At 36.5% G+C, this 14,594-nt stretch overlaps 1 protein-coding gene across 3 annotated transcripts; it reads right to left on the bottom strand.

The window, feature by feature from the left end:
- Nucleotides 1-850: 850 nt before the first annotated feature.
- On the bottom strand, nucleotides 851-13,495 carry ube3a (ubiquitin protein ligase E3A). 3 transcript variants are annotated; one of them, XR_003673915.1, is made up of 13 exons: nucleotides 13,255-13,495; nucleotides 11,232-11,277; nucleotides 10,135-10,412; nucleotides 8,882-10,050; nucleotides 8,653-8,797; nucleotides 7,732-7,937; nucleotides 7,374-7,538; nucleotides 7,076-7,231; nucleotides 6,932-7,005; nucleotides 6,718-6,861; nucleotides 2,713-2,785; nucleotides 2,185-2,217; nucleotides 1,762-1,903 (listed from the first exon to the last, which is right to left on the bottom strand). XR_003673915.1 is itself a non-coding variant. In XM_028444745.1 (11 exons), coding segments are annotated over exons 2-11 (2,460 nt in total). In that variant the 5' UTR covers nucleotides 11,234-11,277; nucleotides 13,255-13,495; the 3' UTR covers nucleotides 851-1,782. The 3 variants fall into 3 exon arrangements, 1 of the variants encoding a protein (XP_028300546.1); XR_003673914.1 differs by having other exon boundaries at nucleotides 2,185-2,785; XM_028444745.1 differs by lacking the exons at nucleotides 2,185-2,217; nucleotides 2,713-2,785 and having other exon boundaries at nucleotides 851-1,903.
- Nucleotides 13,496-14,594: the final 1,099 nt, after the last annotated feature.

The raw sequence follows: 14,594 nt of genomic DNA, 5'->3' as shown, positions 1-14,594 counted from the left end.
TCTCGTGATTAAGTCGCTGGAATCACACGAGCTGCATCTCTTGACGTTGTGTCATTGACATTGATTTTGAATGTAATCTCGTCACCAGATTAGCATTCAGTGTGAACACACCTTCGAAACTTTACTGTCTGTGGCGATAGAAGACTTAGATAAATATTTTCCTGTTGGAGGAAACTGAAATATGTAGATTAAATTCACATATTTAGGGGGTTAAAGCACTTTTTCTATAATTGGGCCAAGAAAACAGATTTTCACAGAGCACTGCTGTTGACTGCCCAATAGAAAGACAATAGAATTTGTCATAATGCCATGTGCTCTGTGCTGGCTTCAAGTGTGGTCCGGATGCACATGTTCTAAGGCTGGCCCTAAATTAATGTAGAGCTGATATATAGAGTGCAATTTCCCACACTAACCATATATGACAGCTGGTCAGCTTTAACCAGTGAACTACATTTACACATTGCTATGAACCTCTGTTGGTTCTGAGTGTGGGGGAAAACACTTGTTTATTCTTCATTTTATTTATGAAAATCTCTTTAACTTTTTTAATAGAACGTTTAGTTTTCAACCATCTCTTGGCAAGTGTTGCAATCGTGTCTTATTTGTTGTGGGGCAGCTTAGATGTTAAAAGTTTAAAGATTCAAAATATACAAATCTTCAGGTTTTTTTATTTTTGTGTATAACAGTATCTTTACAGAGAATTTCCACATTATCTGCACATTCTCTGTGCAATGGAGATAATTCACTAAGTAAAGTTTCTGTAACACTTCGACTTGGCATCAGTAAACGAACCAACAACAAAAGAAAAGGGTTTTTAGCCTCTATGTCGCAACAAAACAATCCAATCACATTCACATCAAGCTCAAATTTATTTAATTCAAACTAAAAATCCACCATTAAAATATCATTTGAAAACAAGCCTTATACTGATCAGTACAACACACTACAAGCCTGAGATGTTAAAACTGTTGCATTTTAAAAACTGAAAAACAAAACAACACACTTGTATAAATTATCTGACACTGTGGTTATCACAGTTTTAGGCATGCACATCAAAACACAACAGTGCTCCGCTTCAGAGGGTTTGATCTCTTTATATTATCATTTCTTTACTTACTTCCATTATAATCATTTCTCAGATTAAGTGCTGTTACTGTTTGTAATTTCTCCCGCTAAACTACGAAAAATGTGTTCAGTTAAAACAGATTCACAGTTTGCTCAAATACCGACCGACTTTGCTTCCAGGCTCCTTGTAAACAAAACATAAAATAAATGTTACTATAGAGCTGCTGTTTCAACTCTGACACACAAAGACACTCGAACATTTCCCAAATAGTTTCACACATTTGTGCTTAGAAGTCTCACGTGTCAAACTAAATTTAGGCACAGGTGCAGCAGCATTCTGCTGTGTGGCATTTGAATTTGTTGATACTTAATAATAATAATAATAATAATACATCAATTTTATTTAGTGCTTTTTTTGGACACTCAAAGTCGCTTTACAGAATTAAGGGATTATTCTTTCACTCCACACTTAGTGGTGGTAAACTACTATTGTAGCCACAGCTGCCTTGGGGCAGACTGACAGAAACAAGGCTGCCATAGTGCTCCACCAGCTCCTCCTCCATCCACCACCAACACTCACTCACACACTACATTCAAACTAGGCAATGAGGGTGAAGTGTCTTGCCCAATTACACAATGACAGATACCACTGGGGTGACTGCCACTTCCTTTTTGGCAGTTACTCTACTGCAGTCTGAAAACTTCTGAGTGGGTGTGTCACAGCATGCCGAAGCCTTTGCCATACGTGATGGCCTTAAGGAGCCTTTCTCTCAGTTTTTCCTTGGAGGAGTATTCAGGAAGCAGCAGGGCATTAAAGCAAGTGTGGGAGGTTGGTAGCCTGTGAAAAAAAGTCAAAAAATACAGACCGAGCATTACTACAACGATCCATCAAAATGCTGACTGAGTATCAGGAGGTGGAAGTGGTAACTTCAGTTTGGTCATGAGACAAAAAACCATGGTGTGTTAAAACACTTGATTGCATTTCTTATCATATAGCTTATCGTTACTGACTACAATAAAATCATTACTTGATGGTAATTTTTGCTCATCTACATCATTAAACCAGGTTAACAACATCATCACATAGGCTGCTGTCTCTTTATGTGTTGACGAACTCACAATCACAGAGGAATCAATGGCTTCAAACAGATGCTGTAGAAAATAGGAAACATTTATTTTCATCAAACAGAAAGGTTTAATGGAAAATTAAATTATTAATGTTATTAAAAAAAAAAGTGAGAGCATCTAGTTAGGGGTGGGCGATTTGAACCAAAAATCATACTATGGATATACGACATCCATTGATGTTTTTGCTCAATAAAGTCTTACCAGAAAGATGACTGTGCATCTTTTATTAAAAGTCAACTGCACAATGTCAACGCGTGACACCAATATTCCCCATAAGGAACAGCCCCAATGAGAATATTCTGTAGCGTAAGTCTGGGTTGCAGCAGCTGTTAACCACACTCTTTCTATTGTAACTTATGCAGCTGTTGTAGATGCTTGAACATTTAGGAACTTCATTTTGGCATTTTCTGGAGATAGTTGAAATCCAAATAAGTGAGCTGTTGTGCCTTTTCTTGCAAACAAGTTTCTCCTTTTCATTAACTTCCTTCTCATCAACATCAGACACAGAAGCACACACACCTCCAAGTGCCATCTTTATCAGTCGCCATGTTGTATCAGCAAAACTTGTGAGAGAGGGCGGGAGCAGTTTGTGCTTTGAGAGAGAGAGGCAGTGCAGAGAGGAGTTTAGAGGCAGACAGTTCGGTAAGTAACGACTGCTACATTTATTATCAGAAACTAAACCAAGCTAAAAAAAAAAAAATGTAAAAAGAAAATAAAGGAGCAGTATCATGAAAAAATTTACATTAAGTTGGTTTTGCTACAGTGATATACATTCCGTCTCCATGACTGTGGGCGGCGGCTTTGCTGACAGCCATTAGCCGACCATATCACAAACATTCTGCTTCTTCAAACAGAGGAATGTAACGTTTTTGTGAGCGGATGGGTCCACAACACAGCTCCACTATCATTGTTGTTTGTTCTGCGCAAGGGTGAGTGTTTCTTCTTATATTATTATTATGTTAAGAAAGATGCTAGCAGCTACAATGTAAACACATGGCTGATGCACCTGCGTGCACTACACCGGGATATACATGCTGAACTCACACAGAGCTGTTTAGAGAGAGAGAGAGTTGCGACTTTGGTGTTGCAAAATGTTTATTTTTTGTGGTACTACCGTGTGTCTTTTTTTTTTTTTTTTTTTCAATCTCCCAACAACCTGCGACAAATTATGTGCATGACGCGCACACGTGTGTGAGAGATAACGCACGAAGGAGATGGAGGTAGGTAGACATGTAGACACGTAGACACACACACACACACACTATTTATAATAAAAATATACTATATGAGTAAAATAAAACTAAAAACTAAAGAATATTTCTACAAAAAGTACACAAAACAACAGAGATTAACAAAAATATACAAAAAGGCTACAAAAACTCACAAAATTACTCCATAAAACAAACATTACAGAAAAACAAACAACAAAAAATATAAAAATGACTCAAAATACACAAAAATAAATATTTATACACAAAATGACAACAGAAGTGCACTGCAATGGCAACAGCTTTTTGTATTAATATTACCGTACACATATTTTTTAAACCATGTTGACTACTTGTGACAAAACATTTGAGCTTTCTGTGACTTTTCAGACTTATATAAGCAAAAATCTCAACGAATATCGATACAGCGTTATATCGCCCAGCCCTAGTAATAGTATATAAGTGACTGCAGGGGGTCCTCAACTGAAGGGTCTGAACCCATTATTAGCAGTATTCAACTGCTGCATATTATTACATACTAATACCTTCTTGTTTTTTATTTAATAGTTTTCTCTTTTAGACTATTCAAATATCTTTTAAAATAATTCACCCTGTAATCATCCTGGTTTGAACTTTTTTCCCAACAATGTGATCCCCACTGTGATGTTTTTATTGATAATTTCTTTGATTTAGGACGCACTTTAGTATTGATAACATTGGTAAGTCCTAAAATGAGGACAGTTGAGTACTACTACATCATTATAAACTGAATTATAACTTTTAAAATGTTGCATCCTGACTTCTCATCTGCCTCGCAGGGATTTCTGCTTCCTACAGCTGCATTCAACTAACTTTTAGTATCTGTGGAGGAACACTTCTGTCAACACTTTGTAATTTTTTTTTTTAACCTTATTTCTACTCTTCAACAGAAGAAAACTAATCCCAGTTCATCCTGCTGTCTTCAAACAAAGGATTAGTCATCAGACAAAAATTGGTCCCAGTTCCGGCCCAGGGCTACTGGGGTTAAATGAGCAGCAGTAGGTTGTTTTAAATCCTACTTATCAGACGATACCACTTTGTTCATGCTAATAATCTCTGTGTACACCAGAGTTAATCAGGGAGTTTCACAAGGTTCAGTTTTAGAACAAATAGGCATTACTTTCATGTTTGAACCTGAAAAGTACGGTATATGTCACTCTGACCAATAGAACCAGGTACTAAAACCTTCCGTTGCCCAGCTTTGAACAAGCCTGCAAATATCAGAATGCACCACAAAGTAGTTCAAGCAATTCTAAGAACTGATCATCGGCTGAACCAGGAAAAAAGAAAAAGGCCTTGTACATGTGCCTCTTCTTATGAAGTACTTCTAATACGCTTGTAAATGTGAAAACAATGGTTTTCCTCACTCCTGATCAAAATTTCAAGACCAGTTGAAAAATTTCAAAAATTTACATTTTGCACTGTTGGATCTTAAGAAGGTTCTAAGTAGAGCTTCAAAATTCAAAATGAAGAAATGGGAGTGAGACAAAAACAAATTTGAGCCAGCAATTTATTGTAAACAAGAATTGAACTGAAATAGGCCGTTCATCAGCTGATCAAAAGTTTAGGACCATACCTCAAAAATGAGTTGCTGCACATTCTTGTTAATCACCTCAAAAATGTGTTTCGGCATGCTAATAGTATTTCCACGAGGCTAGCGGCTATCGGAAGGCACTTACTGTCTGGAACTGATGTCCATTTTTGTAAACTTCCTTTGTCATCCATCCCCAAATGTTCTCATTGGGTTCAGGGGAATACACAGGATGATCCAAGAGTGACATTATTCCTCTGAAAAAGTCCTTTGTCAGGCGGGGATTGTAAACGACAGTGGTGTCCTGTTGAAAAACCAGTCATAACCACACAGATGAGGGCCTCCAGTCATGAGGAATAGCCCCTGCAACATCTCCACATAGCCAGCCGCTGTTTGACGCCCCTGCACAACCTAAAGTTCCATTGTTCCAATGAAGAAAAAGGCACCCCAGATTATGATGGTGCCTCCTTCCCTTGCAGATGCCGTCTGATGTAGTGAATTGCAGTCGGGACCAGTAACTACCTTAATTTGGGGAGAGGATCATCCCATGCCTTGACGGACAGCCAAACGGATCCTCCGGCCCAGGGAAAATGTTTTGGGTCTACCATTTGACTTTTTTGTTACATAACCCTCAGGATCTTTTAAGAAGTTCAAAATGACTGCGTCCAACCTCAGCAGCAATGACACGTGGCTAGAGGTCTTGCATATACAGCTCAACAATCCGACCACGTTCAAAGAGAGAACACTTTTTTGCCTTTACCATTAGGAGGTCATCACAGTGTGAATAACTGACAGAAAATGACACTGAATCCACATTTTGCACAAACTTTGGCTTTTAAAGGCTGCAGTCCTAAACGTTTGATCAACCGATGAACAGACTGTTTCATTTTTATTGTTCCTTGCAATTTTTTTGTTTTTGTTTCACTCCCATTTCTTCTCTTTGCATTTTGAAGCTCTACTTAGAACCTTCTTAAGATCCAACAGTGAAAAATTTAAATACTTGCAATTTTTCAACTGGTCTTAAAATTTTGATCAGGAGTATAGTGTATACACTACCGGTCAAAGGTTTTAGAACACCACACTTTTTCCAGTTTTTTACTGACAATTATTGAGTTTATTGTGTCATTGCAGTCTAAAATGAAAGCATAGAACAAATAACCAATTTGAGTTGAAAAATCAACTGATGCTCATGAGGGTGTGGTACCACAGTGTGTTCCAACACTGCTTTTATGCAGACAGAGGGGGTTGGAAGTAATCAAGAAAAGTTGGAACATCTGTAGGAATTAGTAGCACCAGCTTTTAAGGTTGATTCAACCTTCAGCTGCACAACAGCTTCGTGTTCCCTGAAAAAGGCCTATTTGTATAATTCTGAAATGTTACATTATTTTTCAGTTTTGGGTAACCAAACCTTTTATTTTTTTTACCCCTGGCTGTTCAGCACTTACCTTTGTACATATTCAAGCTATTAATTGGACTTGCTGACTTGAATTGCAATAAATAACTGGAAAAATTAGGGTGTTCTAAAATGTATATACTACACAATACCAGAGCTTGGTTTGTGTATTGGATCCAGTATTTCAGAATTGACTGGCTTACATGAGCATTCGAATAGTTTATGATTATTTATTGGTAGTACCTTAAAATCATTTGTCAATGTATAATTATATTATTAATAACAATGCCCAAGGCATTCTTAATAAAACCAAAGATTAAAATTATAGTGTGTGCAAGAATAATAAGCCATACCTGTCCGTGTCTGACCCATTTTTGGCGATTATCATTTTTAATTTGCCGAGTCCTCCAACAGGAGCTCTGTCTGTGCCAGTGGTGAACTGAAGAAACAACCTCCTCTGCTCATCTCCAAAGGAATGAATAATTTCCCAGAAGTCTCTGCAAATGAGCAAAAAGAAAAATTCTGAGACACTGATAATAGAAGATTGAACTCTTAGGTCACACTTACTTGATAACTTGGGTTTCTCTGTTGTAACCTCCGTCATAATCTGTCGTCTTTTCAAGAGCTTCGAAGTCGAGTTTCTGTGAAGTGACAGAAGATTGCACTGGGACTGGTTAAATAATGAATCATGTGTAAGATGAATTGTCTTACCCTGCTTCCACAGATGAGCAGTTCAACTTCCTCTGGTCTAAACAAATGTTTCAGCGGGGACTCATTTGTGACCATCAGAAAACCTTTTTTGAAAGCTTTGAATTGCCTCTCCACACTTTTGTTCAAAATGTAATCAGCAAAAAGATCCACAAACTCCTGTAAAAGGAACATTAAGGCAAATATAAGGAACACATTTCATTTATACCTGAGAGTTACTTATGATCGAGCTGTGCTTTTCTAAATGTTAATAGGTAAAAAGCTGTTACATTAATTGTACAATACCAGTAAAAACATTGACCTGTCTGTTCTCCTCAGTAACAGGTATCTGCTCTCCGTGCTCTTTTAAATCGTATAAAACTGGGTTTCCAAAAAGATCTGTGTGTGATATTTGGAAGGTGAGCATCATGTCGTCCTTCACATTACCGTCATGTTGAAGTATTCCCTTAAGGCTTTGGTAGAGAACCTGCAACATCAGATGTGTTTAGCTTGTCCATTGAGCCCTCAAAAGATACAATTTCAACGTATTAAAAAAAAAGTGCAAAACTTCTTTATACTTTGACCTGTCAATACAAAACACATGGAGTTTCCTGATGTGTACATGCACGTTTTGCAAATACTGAAGTGATATGCAATATTAGACTATACAGTTACTGTACAGGGTGTGAATCTGATAGGTCCAAGTAGGTTCCCTTCTTCCCAAGGAGCTTCCTGTAAACCACCATAGGGAAGTGGACATCAAGGATGCAGTTGTTGTAAATTGCGAGTCCGAGAACAATTCCAATAAGAGAGTACTGAGCTTCGTTTTCCAGCGACGAAGAATTAAACCAGAAAAGTTTTGACTCATCGTCATAGGTGAACATTCCTGTGAAGAGAGATGATGAGAAAACAGGTATTAACAACTACTCAAACATTTGAGTTATTTACATATTAGTTAATTATATATTTAGTTGGAACTAACAGCTATTAGCATAGCTTAGCATGGGATAACGTTTGATACACCTTTGTAAACCTGTCTACCGCAAAAAGCCATGATTTAGTTCATAAAGGAAAGAGCTGAAAATCTGACTAAAAAACACAGATACAAGATAGCTTTTATATATTTGAAATGTGTTTTTAGCCTATATGCTATACAAACCAAGATGTAGACTCATCTGTTTCTGTACAAAGGTTACAGAAAATAAAATAGAAGTATGCTGCAGTGACATCATTATCTTTACCTAAGAGACTATGTTTTTGCCTGCGTTTATTCTATCTGAGAACAGTCTAACTGAAAAACTGATAAATGCATTTTGATTAAATCTTTAGAAAAAATATTAAATGAGATTCAAAAAAGTGACTAAATTTTGGGGATGATCTAGATCAATATCCCAAATCTAGGTGACAATGCAATATAGGGGACTGCCATGGCATGGCACAGGTCTGCGCTCTCTGAGTGCTTTCCCGTTTTCAAAGGCATATTAATTTCTGTGTGTAGACAAAACCATTAGTAAATTTGTGTTTTGAACATTTATGTTCTGTATTTTTTGGTTGCAGAAACAAGATGGCAAGTTTATTAGAATTGCAACCAGAATCCTCACCAATGTCTGGATTGAAAATTTCCTCCAAAACCAACTGGAAAAACTCCTTTGAAACTCCTCCTTCGTCTACACCTTGCTCTCCTTCAAACTCTACAAACAACTGCTTTTTGAGGTCGGATGGGTTCTCCATAGAAATCATCTCCAGCTACAACAGAGGACAGACTTAGTTCAAACAAGGCAGATCCTTTGTTTTAATTCCCAAGTACATGTGACAGTGAAGTGAACTCACTCTCACGAGGGCGTCATCTATAATGTGGTCTCTGCGCACTTTAAGTTTAAGATAGGGGTTTGGCTGCTGGCCTTGCACCATGCTGTAAAGGGCAGTGAGGCGGCGCTCACTATACATCCTTATCCTGTTGTCATAGTAAAGCCCTTGATTCTTAGTCACGATATTGAGAATAAACGGGCAGCTTTGGAAAGAAAACTTGGTTTCAGCATTCACTTTAAAGAAGGTGAAATCTTTGTCCATTTCCACCACATCATTCAGCGAATCATTGACGAAATCTTCAAAAGGAATGAGAGGCTTCCTGCTATCTACAGACCGGATGCACAGTTCATTCTCGAGAGGGTCGACTGGAGGTCCTGTCTTATAGAGACGTTCCTCACCAAGCAACTCATGCAGTGTCAGCTCATCTGAATCAGAGTCTTCCTCTTCTTCTTCATTGTGCTCTCTATCCAACTCTCCTCCAAGGATACTCGCATAGAAAACTATCTTTAGGCACTGGGTTGCAGCTACCACCGTCTCATCATCATTAACCAGGTTATCTGAATCATATTCGTTGCTAACTACTGTGAACGTGATGAGCTGCTGGAAGGTTTCCATCATACGGCGGATGTGCGGAAGACCAAACCCCGACCAAAGCCTTGCTAACCGAGCTAAAGCAGCCACAGGAAGTTTGCTCATTGCCTTACAGAACTGCGGTAAGGCTACTTCAAGATACTCCGGGCTGTGAAGGTTACTATTCTCCATCACAATTATAAAAATATTCAGATAGTCTGGATTTGATTCGTACACATCAAGATATTCCAGATCAAGTTCTACGTTGGGAGTAAGGTATGTCATTGCATTTACAAGAACATTCTCCACTTGTTCAATGCACAGCAGCTTGTCGTACACTCTTCTAATGGCGTTGACGTCAACTGTAACCTCATTGGGGTCGAACACTTTGTGTGGATTCTCTTCAGGTGTAGTAGCTGATGAGGAGGTGGCTGAAGTTCCATGATTCTCTTCTCCAAGATCAGGGTTTGTATTTGGATTATCCTTCCTGAAACTTTTCATCAGAGCTTCAGCATTTGAAAAAACTCTTCCAATGACACGAGCAAGAACATTATAATTTCCTTGTTCCTCACAGAATTTCAGGATCAAACACAATGTGTCTTCTGTGAGGTAACGAACATCTGCAACAACATAGAGACAACAATGAGATTAGGGATTGGTTAAAAGTAAGTGATTTTAAGAGTAAAAAGTTTATACAACGCTACCAGAAAAGTCCTCTGTGGGGGAACAAGGGTCCTTGTTGCTCATCTTATTATCTGTCTCAGTATTTCCACCTATGGTGTGACTGATGGAGGGGTGATAGTCACAGAGCTCTGCATTCATCTTAAACAGCTCCAGGGCTTTGGCAGCTGCTGAATTGTTATCCAAAGGTCGAAACTCATGACATGATGCACACATCTCATTTGTGCAGTTGGTATTTCCACAACCTTCAGTCAACTGCCGAAAGTAGCGCTCAATGAGACGCTTTGCAGTATCTCTGTTCCTGTACAAGACATTCAAAAAGGAGTCAAAGCGGATTCAAAATCATAGATGACTTTTTCGTCTACAAACAATACTAGGTGGTGCACGCGCAACCACAGGGTGAAAGACTTTACTGATATCAGTGTAGATGTAGGTTGTTTGTAAGTTCTCCCTGACTCAAATGTAATAAAACGTAATTTCATAGACAAAGAGATTTCAAAAATCTCTTTGTCCTTCATTGCGTCACAAATCAGAATGAATATAAATCTATAGATCCATAAAATTACATCAATGAACACAGCTAAAGACTCAGACACAGCATCAGAATCTGGATCAGAACTACCTGAGTCTCTGACAGATATGTATGTATAGCTAGGGACCTGTCGTCAGCTGACTTTCAGGGGATGCAGATGATTCTGTAGCCCTCATGGAATAAAGGCTTTTTAACTACAGTCCCTCTGAGTGCCTCAGATTTTCTCAAAACCATAATCATCTTCTTTTAACAAAGGGAAGCGATCCCCTCAGGACTTTAAACAATGTATTCTTTTGTTGGTTTATGCAGTTAACAACACAACTCCTTGTCATTTTCTGTAATCAGTGAGAAATGTCCTGCTTTCTGCCCCGTGGCTGCTCATGCATATCTACGATGACATTGAGCAGAAACCTAATGAAAAACAAAGGAACTAGAAAAACAATGAGCTTCACCTTCACCTATTTAATAAACATCATGACTTAAAAGAGGCAATACAATAATCAATAATAGCCAAGAAAAACTGAACAAGTATAAAACAGCATGGAACATTGAATAAATATAAATAAAGGTTTAAAAATACTGACTTACATTCGGGTGGATTAAGATATCTTCCTGAAACGTGTTGGTTATTTTTCTGAAAGAAAGTTAAAACACAATTGTTAGAGTTTTATACAATAGGAACAATTGTGTACTACTACTACTAATATTGTGATACGCTATGGCTGCAAACCATAACTATTACAATAATCTAAAAATATAGTGATTCATTTGTATTATTTGCTAAATCAGATAAAAAAAACAAACAAAACCTAAAAAAAAACAGTAGTGTGGTGGTTCCTCTTGCTTTACAAGCACCATAACATAGTTCAACAATAGAATGTTGGTATATTGATACGGCAACCATACAGATAGCCACTGACAAATGTAAATGTCAGCATGCAAATCATCATATTCATGCTCTGTAGTTTTATGTTCAACTTTAAAAGCATTGGTTTTTGAACTGTGGGAGGAAGCTGGAGAAAAACCCACACAGGCGAGGGAAAACATGCAAACTCCAAAGCAAGGTTCAAAGTCACAGTAAAATAATTTTTAACTTAAAATAAATACATGAAATGAATTGACATATTTATAGTCTGACAACAACCATAGTAATAATAATTAGGGGTGTTGAAAAAAATTGATTCGGCGATATTCCATGATAAAACGTCGCAAGATTCTTGGATTGTTTCTAAATTAATCTATTTAATTTTTTTTATTTTAAAAAAAAATAAAATGTTTTTTTTTTTAACTTTTATTTAACCAGGAAAGTCTTTTCCACTGCAGGAGACATTGTAACCGCACAAAGAAGTGTTCTGAAACCTTTGCATGTTGACCAGCTTGTGTTTTTTTTAATAAAATCTAAAAAGAAAGTACTAATTTTCTGCATGTATTTGTTGTTCTAGGCATATACCTCAGTTAAGTTGCACTAAAGTAATTTTGCACTAAAGTCAAAGTTGGTTTAAAAGCCACAGGCAGATTATATACGAATCATATCGCCAGATGCCAAGCAATACTATGGAAGCCCGTTTCCGCCACTAAAAGAAATTAAAAAAATCACCAAGGAAAGTCATAATTATGAGTTAGAAAGTCATAATTATGAGATAGGAAGTCATAATTATGAGTTAGTAAAGTCATAATTATGAGATAGAAACATTTTTGGTACATCCATCTGTACCCATGGCACTGACCAGAAATCTCCATGTGTTGTTGAATAAACCATGCTCTACTTCAGCCACATCAGTTTTATCCTTTCAACGCTAGAGACTCTTTTTGCTTAGTATATTTTCAAGGGTGCGTTTACTCAGCATATTTCTATGTGAATTTGCAAACAAACAAAAGTATTTCATCATTTGTAAAGCCCCGTCTAAAGTAGTCTTTAATAGTCTTATCAGCCATCGCTCAGTGTCAGCTACTCACCACATGAACAAGCTGCTGTAAATGTCTTTAAGTATCTCATAATTATGACTTTCTATCTCATAATTATGACTTTACTAACTCATAATTATGACTTTCTATCTCATAATTATGACTTTACTAACTCATAATTATGACTTTCCATCTCATAATTATGACTTTACTAACTCATAATTATGACTTTCCATCTCATAATTATGACTTTATTTCTCATAATTATGACTTTGTTTTCCATAATTATGACTTTCCTTGGTGATTTTTTTTTTTTTAGTGGTGGAAACTGGCTTCCATACAATACACACCCCTAGTAATAATAATAACAATAATAATAAATATTATTTATTATTATTAATAATTCTAACTATATTATCACATTATTAATTATGTTTACTGGTAGGCAATAACTATATCATAAAAACAAAACAATAATGTAAAAAGGAGCTATATTTGTCAGACCTGAACTATTAACATGAGACTGAAAAAACTAAGCAAATCACTATGATTTGAATCAGTTTGAAGTGTTTTAAACCCATTTAAAGACTCTTAAGTGTAACAGCAATCACAAAAGAAGCACAATGTAATCTACATAAAACTTCCAAAGCTCACTAGAGCAGTGTTGCGTTCACGTGTTGTTTTCGCAGTCCTGTCGAGTACAAACCTGTGATTGTGTCCTGTGTGACGGTGACGGTGCAAAAACTAAATGTCCTCAGTTTGTGGGACAGCAGAGGACACGTCCAGCCCACAAAACGGTGCCTCTAACGGCAGTGCAATGAGCCAAAGTCAGACTGCAGTGTAAGCACAGTAAATAAGTGTTTCTATATCCGAGACACACACTGCTCTACAATCCGTAAACAAGAGCTCTGTTTATCCCAGCATGCAGCGCGAAGCCTTGTAACAGCAGAGCCTGCGGTCTGTGAACGCAGCACAGCGCTCCTGTCAGCAAGAAACATGTTTTAACCATGGTTTAAAAAGAAAACATATATTTACTTAGTTGTGTTTACCTGTTACCTATGGATCATTTTCTATTTTCTATCCTTAGTTTAAATAGCATTAAAAAAATAAAATAAAATATATAATAATAATCATAATATTAATCATAATAATAATCATCATAACAATAATAAAATATTTCTCTTTAAACACTGGAGTTGTATACCTGAGGATGGAAAAATAGCAAAAGCTGTTCCTTTGTTTAAAGCAGATGACAGGAAGTTTTTAAAAACTATAGACCTACTTATATCTGTCTTACCATGTTTCTCAAAAGTATTAGAGAAAGTTATTTATAATAGGATTTTCTCTCATTTCAAATCTATTTATTTAGAGGATAAGCCCCTTCAGATCAATTATCTCATTTTCGAGGGGGTCCTCAAGATTACAACAAATGACAGATACAGCAAAACAGACAATAAATAATTACAAAATACATAAGGAAAAACAACAAAACACATTACACACACACACTTGACTGACATACATTTAACCCAAAAGTCAATTCTTTGTAAGCATCAATATGGTTTTCATAAAAATCATAGAACTTAAATAGCCTTAGTTAATCTAAATAGTCTGAATTAGAGATGAATAAATTAGTTTGGAGCATTTTTCTTGATTTGTCAAAAGCCTTTGATTCTGTAAATCATAACATTCTTCTTTCAAAAAATATCGTTTTCAGGGAATTGCTTTCAAATGGTTACAAAATTACATTAGTAATAAATCTGTTTGTTTGCATCAACGGTTGCAATTCTGTCCCTGTGGGACAGTTTGGTGTTCCACAGGGATCCATATTAGGACCATTATTATTTTGATTTATGTAATGTCTCCAATAATGATTGCTTATGATACAGCTTTAGTTATATCTAATTTAAATTCAAATACTCAAACCATCTATTAACCAAGCCAATGTGGAATTATCTGCTTTTGATACATGTTTTTAGTTAAACAAATTATTTATTAACATTAAAAAATCAAACTATATTATTTTTAGTGGTAAAAAACTTTTCT

This window comes from Gouania willdenowi, chromosome 4 (genome assembly GCF_900634775.1).
Source record: "Gouania willdenowi chromosome 4, fGouWil2.1, whole genome shotgun sequence".
Taxonomy (NCBI): Eukaryota; Metazoa; Chordata; class Actinopteri; order Blenniiformes; family Gobiesocidae; genus Gouania; species Gouania willdenowi.
This window is presented reverse-complemented; position numbering and strand designations above follow the sequence as displayed.